Consider the following 21,768-nt stretch of genomic DNA (forward strand, 5'->3'; position numbering starts at 1 on the left):
GCTTTTAGAGAATGTGCTAGAGACAACTTGTGCTTGCCCTGCACACTCATGGGTCATAGGACACGGCAGAGAACATCCAGTGTAGAGGAATGCATTTTAAGACAACTATAGTGTGTCATGAGCTTGCATTTCAGAGAACGTTGAAAGGAGTGGCTGCCATGATGAAGAACCAAGATGCTTTCTCAAGTATTACACAATTATTGCACAACCTCATGAATCCTCAGAATAACCAAGATTCCACACAGAGCGCTAACCTGAAAATGAATCATGGAAGTATGGTTCTGGCCGCACGCCAGATACTGAGCACCAACACCTCAAGAATGTTCCCCATCCATTAGTTTTCCAGTAGTATCATTACACATGTTACATCTGACTTGTTTTTATAGCCTTTTCCTTGCCACAGACATCCCAAACTCTCTGGTCGTACCACAACCAAGAGGATAAGACACGCGGTCCATGATGACCAAGTCCAAACTGGGATCCTGCGATCAGAGACGGACAGGTTTGCAGCAGGCCAAATCCAAGATGAACATCACTTTCAAAGATCATCATTACAGAGCCACTGCAATACGCCTGAAAGCAGACATGTGCCGTCAGAGAAATGGCAGACAAGATTACAGAAATGCTTTTTAAAACCTGGCCAACATTGACAGGTTCTCTCTTCATATGATGGTTTACAAGGAATGGCTATTGCTCCCAGAAGACTATTATTGATGTCACAGATACCATGCATCTTCCTCATTTTCCCAACCTCTTTTAGCCAAACAAAAGGTGATAACAGCGGGCAGGATTGATGTGATCACTCCCATTGTGATAGAGATAATGGCAATATAAAAATAAAAATATAATCATCTTATACCAATCACTTATTGTTATCCTGATATCGCACTAAAAGGAACCTTACAAAAGAGGATAGCTTCCTGAAATGTCAGACCTTCCTGAGATTTAGAAAAAGACGACACTGACTTTAGCCGTGAAAAGAAGTCGCCTGTTCTTGTGGCTTGTTATTTGAACGTTCTCCTGTCGCCGGATATGAATAGGGAGACCCCGGGCAGAATGCTCAGAGCTTGATTATCACCTTCACTCCCAAAAGTCGTTGTGTTATCCTTTTATGGGGAAATAAGATGAGACGACTGATGACGCAGAGGGATTTCTGAGTGGCTAAGATGTGCGCATTTAGAAGGGTGAAGACATGTTTCAGGTGTAATGAAGGTTTGGTTCAATGAGTTGGAGCTGGGCAATGTTCAGACTCTAAACAAGACTTCTCAGCTCTTACCTCACATCATATCTAACTAGCTCAGTAATACGTTAAAGTACAGTTTCGATCAATTGTTCATAACAGTGAACAAAATGGGAATCACAGCCAGAATACAGAACTGGCAATGATCCATTTACGAGGCTACTGGAGCCATTGCCAATGCCACATTGGTAATATCAAGTAGTATCAGTAATCCTATTTTGGTTAGCATGAGCTTGGACTTGGTTTGGGCTCCCTCGCAGCATTTATTGGTACACACACACAACATCCAGTAGATCACAGTAAATGGAATCTAAATCTCCAACCATTACTGTGTTAGACACAGGCTTTGTCTTTGTTATGGTGTACTATTGAAGCATTCCTTGGTTAATTCTACCCCACCTCCAGCAGAAGAGCCTCCATGGGGTCAGGTAAGCAGCCGGACCCCCAGCTGTTGCTTCATTACCTCAGTCAGCCACTCATCAGGCCAAGTAGCAACTAAGCCTAGTACTAGTAAGCTATACACTGTAGGACCCTGACATGGAATTTTGTCTCACCAACCATGACTTTGAGAGATACCACAAGAAGCTTCTCATAACCCATTCTGAACTAGGTTCTCAAGCACTTCTCACCGACTCATGTTGAAAGCTTTTCACAATGGCAATAACATGAATAACTTTTAGTATTGAATAAAGGGTATAGCAATGTCTAGAATCAAGATGAGCACCTGAATGGCAAGGCTTTAAAGCAAACAAGCCTATAACATGACTTTCTCTGAGCCAGCTATTGACAGACGTTGAAGTTCTCTTTCAACAGATGTGGCAACTATCAAAGTAATCTGCCCAATGTGCAGTACACCAACACTTTTCTAGTAATGCCCACAGACACAAACTATTAGAAGATCTTCCATCACAATCGTAAGCCAAGTGAAATCTACTTGATTGTGATGTCACATCATCAAGCTAGCACAGCACAACTGACCACAGTCTACCAAAGAAACCTCGTAGCAACAAGAGTGACGTCATCCATGATTCTTTTTGACCACGACCGTCCTCTGCATGCAAGGCAATGCTACACACTGTACAGTCTACATGCAGCGTTACCACGATCAATCACCACATAAAACAGTCTCGTCTCATCCACACAATAAACCATCACGCAATATTATAGACATTCCAGCGTCATCCATGTGAGCGACTGAGCCTACGAACATGTCAAATGGGATGACAACAGAATTCAGTGAGGCTGAACAGGGAAGGCAAGCCCATTAGGCACACAGCTGATACAACCAATTATTCAGTTCTCTGACCGATGAATTGATTACAATGAATTTTAGTTTTTCACCAGAGAAATCATGGCTTTTATGATGACGCGAGATAAAAGTTGGAGTAAAACTCTCATTCATTTCTTTAAAGAGACTCATTATCTTGAGAATGACTGTCGGAAGTCAGCCCAATTAGTTCATCAGACAGCTCAGGCAAATCACTTGATGAAGATAGGGCCAATTTCTCGTCAATCCACCGATAAAGTTTTTCGTGGAGGCCTCGCTATGGTAGCATGTGAACGTCAATAAGACATGTCTCCTCAAGGAGTTTGTTATTGCTTGGCAAACGATGAGAGCACTTGACTCGTACAGACATTGATCGTTTTCTGTTGACTCAACCTCAGATTGCCAAGAAATGACGATCAACACTGTTACTTGAGTTGAAACCAGTGATCGGTGGACCTGGAATGGTCTATCACTGTCCTATTATATCACCAAGATAGTGGTATTTTCAGCAATGTAAAGGCATCAAAGTGCTTTACTACCTCAAGAGTCTTTCCTTTCCCAAAGCAGCTTCAATGTGAATCACTTAACCTTCAAACTCTACTCGATGGATATCCAAAGAACATTACTTGGCATAGCTTTGAACCCAGGAGATGGTGACAAGTCAAGCAGGCTAACAACTACACCACCATGACCACCACTCTCTCTGAGACCTTTGATTGAGTGATTGTGAAAGGTTGACTTTGAGAGCACAGATTGAGGAAAGCTTTGGCATAAGGGTTGACTCAGAGAGGACAAATAGAGGACAGGCTTTGGCACCAGGGTAGGCATCGAAAGGACAGGCTTAGGCATCTGCGAAGACTTTGAGAGGGCACACTCAGGAAAGGCTCCAGGTACCTGGGGAGACTCTTGAGAGGACAGATTAAGGACAGGCACCAGGGGAGACTTTGAATGAGCAATGAGAGACTATAGACAGGCTAAGGCATCTTTGTGCTGAAGCCGATGAGAGCATAGGCTGAGGTTTATTCCTTGCCGGGTCCCTTTTACCAAGAGATGCTGAGCCATTAAGATGGAGAAGCAATCCAGACAGACTTGGAATATCAGTGAGACGCTTGCAGGCCTTCGGTGTGTAGGCATATGAAACATGGATGGAACAAGAGTAACTGAGATATCGTATCATTTCAGCTTGTTATTTCGTAACAACATCATTCAGTCTAAATCCTCATCCAACCCTAGACAGGCATGTTATGACAAACAATATGTTCTTTATAAACAGACTGCCATACTCTACACCTTGCCTTCAGAAGCATTGGCCGAAAATTATACTCCCCCCCCCCTCAAAAGCAGGATCTGAAGGTCTGCAAAAAGTAGCTCAGCTTCAGGTAGGTGATGACTAAGCAGCTTGGAATACACACTGTGCAAAGCAATAGAGGAAACCCCCTCCCACTCTTACACCCAGCTCTAGGGTCTGCTAAAATCTGCTTCAGCTTCCAGCTAAGACCAGCTGTCACTACACACAATGGCCACACAAAGCCACTAAACAACAAGACATACATCTCCTATCAAGCAACCAAAGAAGTTCTGGGAACACTGGGATCAATCCCATGTGTTTTCTCACTTCAATTACCTTACTCTCCCCCCTCCCCAATATGGTTCCTCTGATGTCTGGTTCCAGAAAGGATAGAATGAAGGTACCTGCACAAACTGAACCAAACACTCATGTCGTAGGGGGCATTGTGTGGGAAACAACTATGCTAAGACACCCAGAGAAGCAGCCCACTGGGTGATATCCTCCATTCAGGAGGACCCTGCAAATCAGTACATCCTACTTGATAAACAGACCTTCTGTGACACTGCTCAGCTGAAATGAAACAGTCAGTTGTTATTTCATCCTGAAGTTCTGGTGTGTTATGCAATGTACATTCATCACAAGACAGACAAGTATGTTGTTCAAAGACATACAAATATGCGGAACTTGCACAAAACTTGAGTGCATGTAGGATATTAGTACACTGCAGAATAATGCTCAAGTGGACCTCCATGCTGTAAAAAGCATTGCTACAGAAACAAACAATATCTTGCAACATACAACATCAAGTAGACAGTTTAAAACCATTCGTAATCATTCACATGACTGTTATGTCCACTTCTTCTGAAAGAGTGACATCAATGCCATGACAAATTCCGTTTCAAAATCTTGCACTTGCAACCGAGGGCGTTGATCCTCCTTTTCTGTGCCCATGCTTAGCAGTTGATCATTTCAAAGTTATAAGAACCAGTATGAAACAAAACATGCAGATTTGCATCTATAACTATGGCAACGTAATCAAACTTAAAATGAAGGCGACATAAGTTAGTATAGCCGGATGATAAACAGCACAGCACACCTAAATGTCTAATCCACACATGTTCAGAGCCTAAAGGCACAAAATGGAGTCGGCCAAACAGATTCAATCGGCTATCAAGTCAAGTCAAACTCAGAACACCATCCCAAACCTTGATGCACAGGACCTAACTAAATCAAACATTTTACCGAAGCCAAGGGAATGTGTCGGCCCGACCGGTGGATCGGTCGGAATTGGAACTTTATCCAAGTATTTCAATTCTATTTTAATAGCAGGTTGCGGTGGAATGACGGTTGTAACTCCTGCAAAGAATAAATTGCAAGCGCGATTCAATAAGCGTCTCTTGAAGCGCTATTGCTGAACGCTTGGCGCGCGATCCGCTGTGTCAGTGATGGTAGAGGTTCTCGGGAACGAATGGTATTGGTTTACACAATCAAATCTTCAAATAGAACTTACACAATTTTAAGATTCTGTCTAATGTTATTGAAATAAATCAACTAAGACATTCTAACTGGACTACACCTTACTAACTGAACAGAATTAATGAAAGCAGCTTCAAAAGAATACTCACTGTCTGGGAGTAAAGTCAAATGCACAACCAACATATTGCGTATTTCCACGCCATGACACCGCAGTGGCATGGAAATGAACAGTACAAAACTTGGCAATGGTCACACGTTGGAGTATGAATTTTGCTTTCAATGTGAAGCTCCGAAGTCTTACAAGTTAGTCTGGGAAAGAGTCTGGAGTATACCAAGTGGACAACAAGGAGGTGGGATCCTAATGGAGGACCCCACGACCCCACCTCCTCAGTATCATAAATAATTGTTGGTCTTTAAAACCACCAAGAGAGAATTACCAACGCCTTGGCCTGATAAGAATCCTGGGTCACCTCAACATTCTCGTTATGATGCTATCCTACGTGGGGGCAAAAGTAAGCGAGCCACTTTGACTTTTGAGTGCAAAGGACCAAGTATTGGAGTATCAGTTAGATGTAGTAATTCTATGTCATGTATGTTGATGATTGTTCCAAACATTTCACTCCCATTTTCACTTGGAGTCATAAATGTGGGGCGAGGGGCAAAGATTGACAAATGTTTGACCACGTCTATCATAACTTCATATTCTATGTATTCTAGGTATTCGTGTATCCGGAGAATGGAAAACAGAAAGGAAGGGGTTCTATAGTATTATTTTTACCTGCTTTTGGATGGGTGTAAACTGTGGTACAACTGTTGTGTAGTGTGACATGTCTGCTAGTATATTTGATTGTGTAAACCTCAAGAAAGAGGAGTTGAACAATATGATACGGTGAAAACATAGTGGTGAGCAGTCAATTCAGATAACTGTGCATAAGCATGACAATAAGTGGGGTGTTTTGATGACGTCTGCTTCATTTGTGGCAAACCAAGCCATAATGTAACCAGCTGTCAATGTACCCAATGTGCAAATGAAGGCCCTCCTAGGGAGAAGGAAGCTGAAATTGTTCTTCGGGGGGGGGGGGGGGGGGCTCAAAATAATTGGTAATTTTATTGAATTGGCAAAGCCGAGACAGACAGATACACAGAGGTCAGGGACAAGGGCCCTATCATACAAGACTGAACCAACACAGGTCAAAAGGCCATTGTCACAGGGTTAGTAAGCCAACATAATCATTGTTATTATAAGAAAAGAAAGTTTAATTTTTAAAAAGTAACTTTCATGTCCCAATTTTAAACAAATAACTCATTACTGGTGAAAGAAACAGATACTGAAATTATATATAGCCACACGATATGTTGCGAATCTACTCAACCCAAGGGAATATTGATCTTTCAGCAGCAAGATAACACTGCCTTGAGCAAGGCTGATCAGGGACAAGCTGAGTCATCAACATGTCACAAAGACGAGCAAGATTGCATGACAGATACATGGAATTTCCTCGTTGATGGATCAGCTGTCAGGCCAAATTGGGAACAGCCATGCTGAAGTAACTGGGGAATTGAGATGGAGGTATTTTCCCTTTTTCATCCTTCCACGATCATGACTTTGACAAAACTACATGTACCTTGCATTGGAGGTGTAAATATCAACTAAAAGCTGGGTAACAAAGAATGTTTAACGTTCCTCATCTTCTCCCTGCTCGTAGGATACGTAGACGTCAGATGTCAGATTTCAGGAATGGTTGGCACCATGGTCTCTCACAAGTCTTCATGCAGGTTTCCCCAAATATCATCTTGTGAATTGATATCAATTTATTTTTAGGCACGAAACCAACGTGGAGCTGGTGGAATACCAACATGATATAGATAGTCATGTTCAGTTCACGTCTGACTGAGAATCTTGTAAGTATTGTGGATGTTCCCCTAATTCCACTCTGTCTGTTCACAGGCCCACTGAACCAAGAAATATGGAAGCTACCTGGCAAGAAATATGAGCACAATACAGGTACAAACAGAAGCAGCCTAACAGTACAATATGCTGTACCACTATAAAGATCCTCTATTATGTACCAGATAAACTTATCTCACCAAGTTAGTTTTTCTGAAGAGCTGATGTTTGAGAAAAGCCAGCCAGCGGAGAAAAGCCAGCAAAAGGCAGGGTCAGCATCCAAAACAGGTAGGCCTAGCATCAATTGTAATAAATGGAGAGGGGGGTACATAACTTTGTTTTTCCAGTGGTTCTTTCTAATGGTAAGATGATCTCCAGAGATGTTTTTTGGGCACACAATCACAAAAATAGGCTCTGAAATCTACTTTTTCAGGGCCATGGAATGGATGGAAAGAAGCACCAGGGATGAAGAGAGGGGGGTACCCGGGTGAATAGTTCAAGTGTAACCTGGATCCGGTGTGACTGGTCTCTCTAGCCATGCATCCTGCTTGGTATGACATGATTAATGACAAAGTACAGGAAATGAATGGACGATGATATGATGAAGGGACCAGGCAATGGAAGCCAATCCATCTTCCTGGTGGAAAGCACCAGACCAGGCATCTGCAGCTTTATACATTGTATACGGATAGAGCCAACATGAACATAACATGTACACCGCTCATTTGGCTGCCGAATGACAGCTGACTTACCCGACAGTGAATTGACCGTATCCAAGGCGACCAAGTCCAGTATCCCCATGGATAGCAACCAAGCTAACATCTGTAATTTCATGGTGTTAAATCTGTCAAAGTCGCATGATGAATTCCGCAGTTACATGTGAGATTCTTGAGACACTTCTGTTCACCAGCTCGCACCAACTCGCCATTTTGATACTTTCCCCATCCTCTGACACGACCCCTTTTATTGAGATGGTGAAGCAAGAGTGCCGTTACCATGGGAATACAGTGACGCTTGCATGTAGTAGCCGCTTATTATCATACAGCCTATCGGTGTGTGGCAGGATACCGATAGAACGGCTCGTTGGTCTAGTGGTACGATTCTAGCTTTGGATGCGATAGGTCCCAGGTTCAAATCCCGGGCAAGCCCTTTTGTTGGCCAAACGTTTGTACTGCAACATGTTGTATCAATTTTACACTGCATGGGATCTTGATCACCATCCCTGAATGCAATCAATCTTCTGAAGAAGAATAAATCCTTTCCACGTTTTTATTTCTGCTGTTATCGTCACGAGCTTGCAATTAATATCTCGATCATTTATCAGCGAGCGATTTACCAAAACTGTTTAAATTCACATCAAGCAATTATTTGAATTGGGAAGGCGCATCTTGTATGTCTCCGTGTAGAGACCATGTCACAACTGCTACTTCAATGTCCAAGATCTGAATGGTAGTTACCAGTCGGCTTCACTCGTCCTCGACACTGTCAAAACCGATCTGATGACAGTAGCTGTTACAATTCTGATTGATGGCGAATCCAAGATCTATTTCGTTAGGCCATTGTGCCTGCGGTATAGAAAAGACGGCCAAGTCTGTTCTTCCTCTCTTCACAATTATGGTGAGATGATAGCTCAGGCTAAGGAAGGCAGTAGGCCCTGGCGCCAGGATCGAGATTCGGTCTGGTTGTGACTGTCTCATCGCCGCCAGAAAATCTTCAATTTTTACTGTTCTTTCTCCCCCAACCGACCTCTTTAGTTAGGCCTACATTAGGCCTACAGTAATTAATATTTGTACCAGAGTCTGAAAGCAACAATTCCCTTTTTCCCCGAGTGAGGTTCACGACCTTTTCAGACCTGGCCTAACTGCAGATTCATTGACGAGTAATGACGGTGTCGCTCGAAAATAGAATTTAGCAGCAGTTAGTATTGAGAGTTATACCCACAAGGACGTCGACATTGTTGCACCACCTGCTTTCAATCAGTTGTTTAACACTCATCTTCTTTTCGTCACTGTCATAGTATAAAACTAATATATATATATAATACCGTCATCGGATGCCACGAGTTTTACCGTCATCGGATGCGTGTCCGATATGCCACTAGATTTACAGTTCCCTTACCGTCAACGCCGCCGGAGACGGGTGCCACGAGTTTTACCGTCATCGGATGCGCATCCGAAATGCCACTCCCTTACCGTCAACGCAAATGGGGCAAATATCTCGGCGCCAAAAACAGATGTCGGCCATGTTTTGGAAAATGATGTCATACCATGTAAAAAACACGCAATTGTTAATTAGAGAGCGATTTTCAAGATTTCTGAACATCTTGGACAAGACTAGAAGCTATAAGTTAAGGTTGTGACAATGTCTCAGGCCGTGAAGTAGATAGGTCTTCTTGCCTCTTGGCTTCTTCTCATTGTCCGCGAAAAAGATAATTCCGAGTGTATAATATGATTGGCGTCTCAGGTCCTGTGAGAAGGAGGGGGAGGGGGCAGCCAGTAAAATCACGGGCTGTGGGAATTGCGAAGGGATGGTGTAGACTATCACCACAACAATGTTGATATGATCACTCGTCGTTTCAGCGGGTATGACTCTGAATCTGATGATGGGGGGGCGGGCGAGGGGGTTGATCCAGCAGCGGCTGGCAGCGGACATTTGTCTTGACTCTTGCTTGGCGCTGCTTCAGCTTAAAGTGCTGTGGTACAGCCTAGAAGCAGTGTCATCATTGACGAAATCGACCAATGTTTGTGAGGAGCTGAGTTTCGTCCAAAAATAGATCTGTTTACACACTATCGACTATGGCAATGGCGTATTGGCAACAAGTTGGAGCAGCCAGGACTGATTCGGCTTGGCAGTGACTGTCTCATCTCTCTCACCATGTTGACAACTTGGCAGAGCATCCAACACTGATTTGGCCTGGCTGTGACTGCGTCATCTCTCTCGCCATGTATTGTTGACAACTTGGCAGAGCAGCCAAGACTGATTTGGCCTGGCTGTGACTGTCTCATCTCTCTCACCATATTAACAACTAGGCAGTGCGGCGAAGACTGATGCGGCCTGGCTGTGTCTGTCTTATCACTCTCATCATGTTGTCAGCGCGGGGTAGGCCCCCTGCACCAACACCTAACACTTTCTCAACCCCAATACTTGACCTGACCCAATGTATGTCTGCCCTTATCAGCCCAGGAACTCCCCAACCCAAGCAAAATCATGAAGGCCATCGCACTATTGTCCGTCTTCTGTCATGGTACAGGCAACGGCAATTGCGATTGGTGAAATCCCAATATCTTTCTGTCTGTGGGATGTCGAAACAATCAACCTCTGCCAGCTGCTTATCTATTCAGATTGTGAAGGCCTTGACACAACCTAAAAACTCTGAAACAACTACCCTCTGCCAGCTGGTTATCTGGTCAGGTTGGGAAGACCTTGACACAACCTAGAAATTACACCAAGGTTACCACTAATAAACTTTCGAGACGCCAGGAACTCCCCAACCCAAGCAAAATCATGAAGGCCATCGCGGCACTATTGTCCGTCTTCTGTCATGGTACAGGCAACGGCAATTGCGATTGGTGAAATCCCAATATCTTTCTGTCTGTGGGATGTCGAAACAATCAACCTCTGCCAGCTGCTTATCTATTCAGATTGTGAAGGCCTTGACACAACCTAAAAACTCTGAAACAACTACCCTCTGCCAGCTGGTTATCTGGTCAGGTTGGGAAGACCTTGACACAACCTAGAAATTACACCAAGGTTACCACTAATAAACTTTCGAGACGCCAGGAACTCCCCAACCCAAGCAAAATCATGAAGGCCATCGCGGCACTATTGTCCGTCTTCTGTCATGGTACAGGCAACGGCAATTGCGATTGGTGAAATTCCAATATCTTTCTGTCTGTGGGATGTCGAAACAATCAACCTCTGCCAGCTGCTTATCTATTCAGATTGTGAAGGCCTTGACACAACATAAAAACTCTGAAAGAACTACCCTCTGCCAGCTGGTTATCTGGTCAGGTTGGGAAGACCTTGACACAACCTAAAAATTACACCAAGGTATACCGCTAATGAACTTTGGAGACGACAGGACAGCCTACGTAACAAGCAAACTCTCCCAGCTGGTTATCTGGTCAGGTTGGGAAGACATTGACACAACCTTCAAAGGGTCCTTTAGCTGTACAAGACAACATTACACTCGCGTTCTACATGGGTGATAAAAGACAACTGATTTGGTTGTACCGTGGTAATCATCTCACAAGGACGGACAATGGGACAACCAACCTCTGCCAGCTGGTTATCTGGTCAGGTTGGGAAGACATTGGCACAACCTCCAAATGGTCCTTTAGCTGTACAAGACAACATTACACTCGCGTTCTACATGGGTGATAAAAGACAACTGATTTGGTTGTACCATGGTAATCATCTCGCAAGGACGGACAATGGGACAACCATCCTCTGTCAGCTGGTTATCTGATCTCACGAGACTGGCATTACCCAATATCTTCCTGACAACTCTTTAAGTACAACTTGAGTACTACTTGGGACCACAGTCATCTTAGAAGACTGGTGAATCCTCCCAAAGTCCTTTCTCTCATGCAGAACGTGCCACCAAAAAGACATCAATATATACATAAAAATCAATCAATCTGTCTACAGTGTCATTTTGGAAAGAAGCCCTCAAATTCGTTGTCAGTCCTCGTTTGATTTTTAGCCGTAGCAGCCAATAGCTGGTCTCAAATCATCCACAACAATCAACAGAACATTGGGTTTCTGGGAATGTGCGAGACCTGAAACAAATGCCAACACAACCGAGATGAAAGTGGATACAGAATTGTGACAAAGATACTGATGATAACATCCCACATGCCAATGTCCAGAGTATTTAATTGTGCTGGCTCCTCAATTAGAAATTACTCGAAGAGAAATTTGTCCAAGAGACATCTCCAGTAATCATATGGACAGTCTCATCAGTCAGTCGGTCCTAAAGACATTTCTAACAAACATGGGGACAATCTCTTCCGAATGGTAGTCTGTCCAATTGACCAGGACCAAGTATCTGATTTATAGTAGGGGCCTATATGTAGACTAGGCCTGTGGTCTGCTGGTATGACCCATATTTTGGGTATTGTAAAATTGTTATGACAAATATATTAAAAAAACTCTTACATTAGAATATCGATTAGTTTAAGAGGTATCTATCGATAAAATCAAGATCACTTTCAGGTTGATATTTCTTGAGATGAAAACGAAAGAACATATTAGTGAAGGCACATTAGCAAAACCAAAATATTGATCTTTCAGAATTTAGTTAAGTATCAAACTTTCGTTTCTCTGCTCAGCGTATTTGAAGTAGTCGTGATCGCGTAATAGACGAACGCCTGCTGACCTAATACTCGTAGCACAGTGATATATGCATATCTTTGCTAATTTTGACTATTTAGCTATACAGCCATGTATATGCAACATAGTTAATTAATTCTAAGATATGCATGCATGCCATGGTGACCAAATTGAGAATCACCGATAGTTGATGTATGGGACATGACCTATCCTCCCATGCAGCCATTGCAGGCTCCTGCATCCCATAAACTGGTACCGGTACTGTTTACATTGACAGTCAATGAGACACATATTGATGGATACCATCGGTATGTGGTCTCGAGAAGCCGGTTCCAATGACCACTCGTACTCTGGAAAGAAGCTGAGATTGCTCTGGGACTCGCTAGTCCCCACGGGCCCGGCTATAAAACACCGGCACCCCGACATGCTCGGCGTCTTCGATGAGAAGGAAAAGGAGGTCCTAATCATCGAGATAGCTGTCAGCTCCGACAGACACGTCCTAGAACGTGCGGAGGATAAACGATCGAAGTACTGTGGCTGTGACTATCTCATCTCTCTCATCATGTTGTCAACACGGTGGAGCAGCCAGGACTAATTCGGCCTAGCTATGACCGTTTCATCTCTCTCATCATGCTGTCAACACAGTGGGGCGGCCAGGACTGATGCGGCCTGGCTGTGACTTCTTCATCTCTCTCTGTGACTGCGTCATCTCTCTCGCCATGTTGACAACTTGGGCATTGGCAGAGCAACCAGGACTGATTCGCCTGGCTGTGACTGTCTCATCTCTCTCACCATATAAACAACTAGGCAGTGCGGCGAAGACTGATGTGGCCTGGCTGTGACCGTCTCATCTCACTCATCATGTTGTCAACACGGTGGAGAAGCCAGGTCTGATTCGGCCTGGCTGTGACTGCCTCATCTCTTTCACCATGTTGACAACTTGGCAGAGCAGCCAATACTAATTTGGCCTGGCTGTGACTCTCTCATCTCTCTCATCATGTTGTCAACACGGTGGAGCAGCCAGGACTGATTCGGCCTGTCTGTGCAGTGACTTCCTCATCTCTCTCACCATGTTGACAACTTGGCAGAGCAGCCAAGACTGATTTGGCCTGGCTGTGACTGTCTCATCTCTCTCACCATAATTATTGTGAACACGGTGGAGCAGCCAGAACTAATTCGGCCTGGCTGTGACTGCCTCATCTCTCTTATCATGTTGTCAACACGGTGGAGCAGCCAGACTTCCTCATCTCTCTCACCATGTTGACAACTTAGCAGAGCAGCCAAGACTGATTTGGCCTGGCGGTGACTGTTTCATCAACAACTTGGCAGAGCAGCCAATACTAATTTGGCCTGGCTGTGACTCTCTCATCTCTCTCATCATGTTGTCAACACGGTGGAGCAGCCAGGACTGATTCGGCCTGTCTGTGCAGTGACTTCCTCATCTCTCTCACCATGTTGACAACTTGGCAGAGCAGCCAAGACTGATTTGGCCTGGCTGTGACTGTCTCATCTCTCTCACCATAATTATTGTGAACACGGTGGAGCAGCCAGAACTAATTCGGCCTGGCTGTGACTGCCTCATCTCTCTTATCATGTTGTCAACACGGTGGAGCAGCCAGACTTCCTCATCTCTCTCACCATGTTGACAACTTAGCAGAGCAGCCAAGACTGATTTGGCCTGGCGGTGACTGTTTCATCACTCTCATCATGTTGTCAACACGGTGGAGCAGCCAGGACTGATTCGGCCTGGCTGTGACTTCCTCATCTCTCACATCATGTTGTCAGCACGGTGAAGCAGCCAGACTTCCTCATCTCTCTCAACTTACCACTTGCGCAATATTGGTCGCGCTCGCAAGCTCCTTACAACTGCAGCAACGAAAGAGCTAGTGCACTCACTGGTGATGTCTCGTTTGGACTACGGAAATAGTCTGTTAGCTGGGGTTAATGAGCAACTCCTGCACAAATTACAACTAGTGCAGAGCCGTGCAGCAAGAATAATTACAAGGACTCCACTACGTGAGCACATAACACCCGTTTTGAGAACTCTCCACTGGCTTCCGATACCATATCGTATCGATTTCAAGGTTTTACTCATGGTGTTCAAAGCCAAAAACAACATGGCTCCATCATATATCTCGGACATCCTGCCATCGTATGTCCCAGGGCGATCCCTGAGATCGGATAACCAAGAGTTGTTGGTGACTCCCAGGTATCGCCTTGAGACATTTGGTGGCAGAAGCTTTACAGTTTATGCCAGCAAATTATGGAACTCGCTGGACACTAACACCCGCAACAGCTCCACCGTCAGCGAGTTCAAAAGAAGATTAAAAACCAAACTATTTGAACAGTGTTTTTGTTAAGCGCAGCTGAGCAATTTTTCTAATTGGATTTTGCGCTATATAAATGCTATTTGTATGTATGTATGTATCTCTCTCACCATGTTGACAACTTGGCAGAGCAGCCAAGACTGATTTGGCCTGGCTGTGACTGTCTCATCTCTCTCACCATAATTATTGTCAACAAGGTGGAGCAGCCAGAACTTATTCGGCCTGGCTGTGACTGCCTCATCTCTCTCACCATGTAGACAACCTGGCAGAGCAGCCAATACTGATTCGGCCTGTCTGTGACTGTCTCATCTCTCTCATCATGTTGTCAGCACGGTGGAGCAGCCAGGACTGTCAAACAGTTGTGTGAGCTCACTAGAGCTTGTACTTACATAACAGTATAAAACTAAAATAAATATAATATATATACATGTACATTGTATATATAACCGTCATCGGATGCGCATCCGATATGCCACGAGATCCTTTACCGTCAATTTCTTTACCGTCATCGGATGCGCATCTGATATGCCACGAGATCCTTCACCGTCAATTCCTTTACCGTCATCGGATGCGCATCCGATATGCCACGAGATCCTTTACCGTCATCGGATGCGCATCTGATATGCCATGAGATCCTTCACCGTCAATTCCTTTACCGTCATCGGATGCGCATCCGATATGCCACGAGATCCTTCACCGTCAATTCCTTTACCGTCATCGGATGCGCATCCGATATGCCACGAGATCCTTTACCGTCTTCGGATGCGCATCCGATATGCCACGAGATCCTTCACCGTCAATTCCCTTACCGTCTTCGGATGCGCATCCGATATGCCACGAGATCCTTTACCGTCTTCGGATGCGCATCCGATATGCCACGAGATCCTTCACCGTCAATTCCTATACCGTCATTGAATGCCACGAGATTTTTTGTTACCTCACCGTCAATTCCTATACCGTCATGGATGCCACGAGCTTTGTTCGCGTTGTAAAGGTTTCGGGGATACGACTAATGCATGCGAGCACCGTCGGCGGAACCCCAGCGCCCGCCCTCTCGATCTATCCGTAAGAACGAGCCACTCTCGTGACCGTCACATTTACGGACTCCGGACCTCCAGACTTTAGAGACCGAGCTTTTCTTTACCTTACAATTACTGTATACTCGGCGCCTCACTTATATGTGTTGTTTTTTTCACATACATTGTTCTCGTGGTTTACGGAAACGTAGGCCTAAAATGTTATAGTGTCTAAAAACAATATTCAGTTAATCGAATTACACTTTTTTTCATTACTGCTTGCTTGATATTGCCCTAACAACTTTTTCATGAATCAATTTTGAGCATTATGTTTACAACGTAGTTATTATAGCACGAAATATGAGTCTAAAATGCCAAATACTTGCAACTTTTATGTTAATCACTGAAATCTTAGTGTACTAATTGCTCGCTATAAGCTAGGTTATTGCGCCCCTAAACCAACGTACTGACAACGCTACCTCCCCGGAACTCAAACTTTAACGTGAGTTAATTGTAATCTTACTCTCTATATACCAAAGTGATACCTAGGAATACAGTTGAACTTCACTGAAAACTAATGATGTGTTGATGAGTTCAATGAATCCTTCGATTCCTTTGGTTTTCTTGGCGAACTGACGTCCGACAATCAATGACCCGTTGACGTGTACCTGCAATACGCCATTGCCGTAGTGTGTAAACAGATCTATTTTTGGACGAAACTCAGCCCCTCACAAACTTTGGTCGATTTCGCCAATGATGACACTGCTTCTAGACTGTACCACAGCACGTTAGCTGTAGCAGCGCTAAGCAAGAGTCAAGACAAATGTCCGCTGCCAGCCGCTGCTGCAGTGCTGGATCCCCCATCATCAGATTCAGAGTCATGCCCGCTGAAACGACGAGTGATCATATCAACATTGTTGTGGTGATACTCTACACCATCCCTTCGCAATTCCCACAGCTCGTGAACACTGTTCACTAAAAGATTGGAGAAACAAATCGTCACAATTCCGTTGGCGTCATATGCAATTTGAATTGCAGCAGACGTCGCAGTTTAACGTAAGTTTTGTACCGGTGCTACCGAATACGCTGCATGACACAAGGGCCTTAACATCACAGTAGAAAAGAATCATATTGAATTTGGCTAAATCACAGGGCTCAGCCAGGCCTCTGATGACTTGGTACATCCAGTGACCCAGCAAAAAGTAGCGACGGTACAGCCAGAGTAGCAACAACTCGCAAAACAGGATCCTTGTCTGACCAAGGACCATACTCGAGATGACCCATCAATAAGATGGACAAGTGACTAGGTGCCTAAAGTCACACACTATATGACCAATCAATCAACTAAACAACTGCCCAACATCACAAATAAAACGTGTCAAGATTGAATGCCACTGGCCACAAGATAGACATGACGCTTTACCCTGATCTCACTCATGATAACTGCAAGAAAAGACAAGTGACCTGCCGAAGATCACCGATGGCCAAACAATACCTTCTTGATTTGACAACCCTAGAAAACACTTCTACTTTGACACTTGTACTTTCCCCCCAAGGCAGTGAATATTATTGTACATGTGGAGTTTATCTATGAATTTCAACAAATCTTAATTCTTAATTCTATTCTTTCTCAATCCCCAATAAGAAGACCCAGGGAGCGAAACGATTTCGATTCGGAGCAAACGTCTGGGGCGAAAAGGTAACCGAGCGAAACGACCGGATACCTGTCAGTCAGCATGGCGCAGGGAAAGTTGAAGACGAAGTGCTCAGTTCCAGCTGGTTCGAAGCAAAAATCTCAGCATAACAAAAGGCCACAAGGCCCAAAGAAGGGTGGTATGTGTTCTCTTCTTCCATATCTTGCTTATACACCTTTCTATTGGACCATAAACATAAATGCAACTCACCTGCTCAGTCTCGGCTCCGAGAACTGAGAGTGGCGCATGAATGAACATTTACATACTAGGCCCCCCTAGGCCTGCTTCGCCTTTGACCATGAAAACCTATTTAAAAGATGGTTTATTTCCCAAGTCTAGGTTTTTCAGGGGTGTACAGTTAGGGCCTGCTGCAACTAGCTCTGTCTGCGACTCCCGACTGTGTATGAGATTTCTGTTTTCCATTATCTTGTCTCTGTTTAAAAAGTTCACTGCGTACAGAAATGAAAACGCTGAACTACAGCAAGTGACGAGACACCAGCGAATGTCAACGATGTTACTTCTGGCCAGTACTGTATATACCTCAAACTTTGTTCTGATGAGTGTTTTACTTTCTATCTTCAGCTCGAGCCATTGCTCCAAAGAAAGCCAAGCAAGTTCAGGCATCAAAACTGAAGAAGGTGAATAGAAACTTTCCATTTTCATCATTGTCATTATTTTGAGCATCTCTGTTTTCATAGCTTGTACTCATCCACGACAGACAACAGAATGACTGTGATGATACGGGTTACCATTCATTCACAGGTCTGTTGTGTTGATTTGGAAACACTGCCTTGGCTTGATTTATAAATTTGCAGATTGGAAGATCACTCAGGAGCTGCCACAACTTCCTAAATGGACACCATCTGCTGTACTGTGTAATCTGTCATCAATTCCGCAGTTGGTGAAACATGAATGTCACAATATCATTGAGCATAAGACCTGTATTGTTCTGTGTTCCTTGTCCCTAAAGCTGATGGCTTTATCTCCTTCAGGATCTTGAAAAGGCCATCAAGAAATCAATTGAGGAAGAAGTGATTGGCACAGCAGCTAACATCGAGTCAAAGTCGTTACAGATCTTAAAGTCAAAACACGACAAGAAAAAGGAGAAAAAAAAGTGATGAAAGGCTTTGATATGTACGGTATACCATACATGTACAGTGAAACCTCCCTTAGTGGACACCTCTCTATTAAGGACAACCTCTCTATTAAGGACACTAGTTTTATTCCCAAATTGGTTGTTGCCATTCAATTTGACCTCTCTAATCAAGACACCTCTTTATTAAGGACAGTACTTTTCAGTCCCAAGGATGCCCTTAATAGAGAGGTTCTACTGTAGTTGTATTGTCCTGCAGGTCATTTTAAAGATAGGGTGTCCACTACCAAGTAAAAAGGAAACTTATGTGCTGCCATCTTCAGTCGAGGATGAAGTGTGGGAGTTCACTTTCAGTTGCCGATTATTCGTATCCACTTCAGGAATTGCTAACTAATTTTCTCAACCGGCATGGCCAATGTCCACCTTCCTTGTATTTTATGAATCATGTATCTGCTGTAGAATATATTATTATGTAAAAACAAAATCTTGTATAAAAAAATTGGTTAGTATCAATTGACGTTTCTTGGTTGATTTTTTACACCAATGTTCTGGCTTAAAGGACACAACACATGTACATGTCGCAGCCGATACCTCCAGATTTCCTTTGCTCTGTCTGTAGTCTTAAGATTTGGTCAGCAAACATGTCATGGATGCCTGGTAAACATGGCCAATCATAGAAAAGTGTGCCCTTGTGTCCTAAATAGTCGAGTTGATAAGATAACTGTTCCATTGACCAGCGGATGAGTTGTGTGGACTAGGACACACTCGAGGGGACCATCTATAAACAGTAGAAGGCCATGACACCACTTGGCAGTATTTTACAATGAGGACGTATACTAATGGAGAAGAGGAATTCCAATTGCCAGTGGACATGGATTGTCAGAGATTATGAATATTCCCAATCCAACCTTGTTTTCTGAGAATGATTAATGAATCTTCAAATCTTACAACTCATTTGCCTGTGGTGTTGACAACCATGGACATAAACAATGTCTCGTCCTCGATGAATGTGTCCTCAACGGATCTCATCTTGACAACCAAGGGGACAAATAATGTGTCTTTCACAAATGTGTCCACGTCAGGCTTGTGGAAATACACTACAGAGGTGAACGATGTGTCCTCATCAACAAATGTGTCTTTCACAGATGTGTGGAGTAACACCACAGGTTAGTCTTAATCTTTTGGATTGTTCCTCGCCATTTTCAGTGATGGGCGAGTGTCACTATGCCTGTCAAAAGAGTAGCCTCTATCATGTCTGCTGCTGACGACCCCAGTGCTAGGTCGGATGAAACTGGCTGTTGCCATTAAGTCGGTCTTTGCAGCTCCCAATGAAGAATGACATTTGTCTGAGTTGGGTTATTATACTTGCTATATGAGGTGAGATAGTTGTAAATGAGATGCAACTACCTTCCATCACAGGTGGAGAAGGGACACGAATGAAGACATCAACTTGATTTGGTCAACTGCTTTCTCCTACTTTCAGTTCAAGCAGTGGTTTTGGACATCAGGGCATTCTACTTCCTAATAATTGGTGCTAGTCTTTTGGTAGCGTGTGTCGTTGGTTTCATAGTGTTTATTTCTTATAGAAGGTAAGTCCCTCAAACACACCTACCCAAACAGTGTTGATGTAGGTACCAGAAAACCTGTTCATCTGACCAGGTGTTTATGAAGGCATCAATACAGCAGCTTGCAGTGTGCCTGTAATGTCTACAAAGGCAGCTAATGATAATGTGGCGAGGATGAGCTGCATCACTACAGCATCTGAGTGGAGACAACAACACAGGCTTTCTCACATGCATTACAATCTACTTGTGGGTTGAGAATAGTTTGCCATGAATATGAGCATGATCAGCATACTGAACCACTTTAAACATCTATGTTTGAGGAAACTGGCTTCCTAGCACCTGGCACCTCAAAACTGATTAAGGTGTTAGGGGACAGAGGACAGTCCTGTACGTGTTACAAAACTTGAACAACTGTTGTATCCTAACACAGCTATTTCTCCATCATCCTTTCAGTGGTCTGTGTGACAGAAGAGAAGAGAGAAAGAACATGAAGAGAAAGCAAAGGCGATTACAGACACAGGTCACAGAAAACCATGAGCTGCATGGAATACCAGTAAGAGATGGGGCTTGTGTGAACTTTACTGAGAACACGACTATGAGTGGGCATGATGCCTCAACTGCACCTTATGAGCTCGAGGTCAAGAGTAATGGTACCACAAATCAAGGGAAGGATATAATGAGGCAGGAGTCTGTCCCATCAAGTGGTGGGTCCGATTACAATGAACAGGTCAATTCAGATAATGAGGACAATGACAGTGTTTTTTACTCGTATGAAAATCAAAATTGCATGGATGGGGAATCTTTTGATGTCCACTTCTGAACAATTGAAAACATGATGACTGAAACACTAGCCACCTCATCAGTTTTGGTCATCATTTCGTTATAGCTGTCATCCTACAGCAAGCAATCAGTGTGTTATGTATCAAACAGCTGCCTCATCAGTTTTGGTCATCATTTTGTTATAGCTGTCATCCTACAGCAAGCAATCAGTGTGTTATGTATCAAACAGCTGCCTCATCAGTTTTGGTCATCATTTCGTTAAAGCTGTCATCCTACAGCAAGCAATCAGTGTGTTATGTATCAAACAGCTGCCTCATCAGTTTTGGTCATCATTTCATTATAGCTGTCATCCTACAGCAAACAATCAGTGTGTTATGTATCGAACAGCTGCCTCATCAGTTTTGGTCATCATTTCGTTATAGCTGTCATCCTACAGCAAACAATCAGTGTGTTATGTATCAAACAGCTGCCTCATCAGTTTTGGTCATCATTTCGTTATAGCTGTCATCCTACAGCAAACAATCAGTGTGTTATGTATCAAACAGCTGCCTCATCAGTTTTGGTCATCATTTCGTTAAAGCTGTCATCCTACAGCAAGCAATCAGTGTGATATGTATCAAACAGCTGCCTCATCAGTTTTGGTCATCATTTCGTTAAAGCTGTCATCCTACAGCAAGCAATCAGTGTGTTATGTATCAAACAGCTGCTTCATTAAATACTTGGAATGAAAAATAACGAAGTTTTACTCATATTTATGTCTTTATTAACCTCTAGAAGAAGGCAAGTCCAAACATCATAAA

General features: G+C 43.7%; 3 protein-coding genes across 5 annotated transcripts in view; 2 read left to right on the top strand and 1 right to left on the bottom strand.

Moving 5' to 3' along the window:
- The window catches only part of LOC135483400 (chondroitin sulfate proteoglycan 4-like), a 28,392-nt gene extending 20,314 nt beyond the window's left edge, over positions 1-8,078 (bottom strand). Inside the window, exon 1 of the mRNA XM_064764272.1 lies at positions 7,912-8,078. Coding sequence (XP_064620342.1) covers positions 7,912-7,993 — 82 coding nt within the window. The 5' untranslated portion in view covers positions 7,994-8,078. The remainder of the gene's footprint in view (positions 1-7,911) is intronic.
- Positions 8,079-16,244: 8,166 nt separating this feature from the next.
- On the top strand, positions 16,245-19,136 carry LOC135483927 (leydig cell tumor 10 kDa protein homolog). Of its 3 annotated transcripts, none has more exons than XM_064764998.1 (4): positions 16,245-16,338; positions 17,482-17,669; positions 18,113-18,168; positions 18,523-19,136. In XM_064764998.1, the coding sequence occupies exons 2-4, from the start codon at positions 17,573-17,575 to the stop codon at positions 18,646-18,648; spliced, it is 279 nt and encodes a 92-aa protein (XP_064621068.1). In that variant the 5' UTR covers positions 16,245-16,338; positions 17,482-17,572; the 3' UTR covers positions 18,649-19,136. The 3 variants fall into 3 exon arrangements, with proteins under 3 accessions (XP_064621068.1, XP_064621069.1, XP_064621070.1); XM_064764999.1 differs by having other exon boundaries at positions 16,273-16,338; positions 17,485-17,669; XM_064765000.1 differs by lacking the exon at positions 16,245-16,338 and adding an exon at positions 16,387-16,892.
- A 221-nt stretch (positions 19,137-19,357) lies between these two features.
- LOC135483401 (uncharacterized) lies at positions 19,358-21,703 on the top strand. Its single transcript, XM_064764273.1, has 3 exons — positions 19,358-19,789; positions 20,107-20,212; positions 20,642-21,703. Exons 1-3 carry the CDS (start codon positions 19,546-19,548, stop codon positions 21,006-21,008), a joined length of 717 nt encoding a protein of 238 aa, XP_064620343.1. The 5' UTR covers positions 19,358-19,545; the 3' UTR covers positions 21,009-21,703.
- The last annotated feature ends 65 nt before the right edge of the window (positions 21,704-21,768 follow it).

Source organism: Lineus longissimus, chromosome 2 (genome assembly GCF_910592395.1).
Source record: "Lineus longissimus chromosome 2, tnLinLong1.2, whole genome shotgun sequence".
In the NCBI taxonomy this organism is placed as follows: Eukaryota; Metazoa; Nemertea; class Pilidiophora; order Heteronemertea; family Lineidae; genus Lineus; species Lineus longissimus.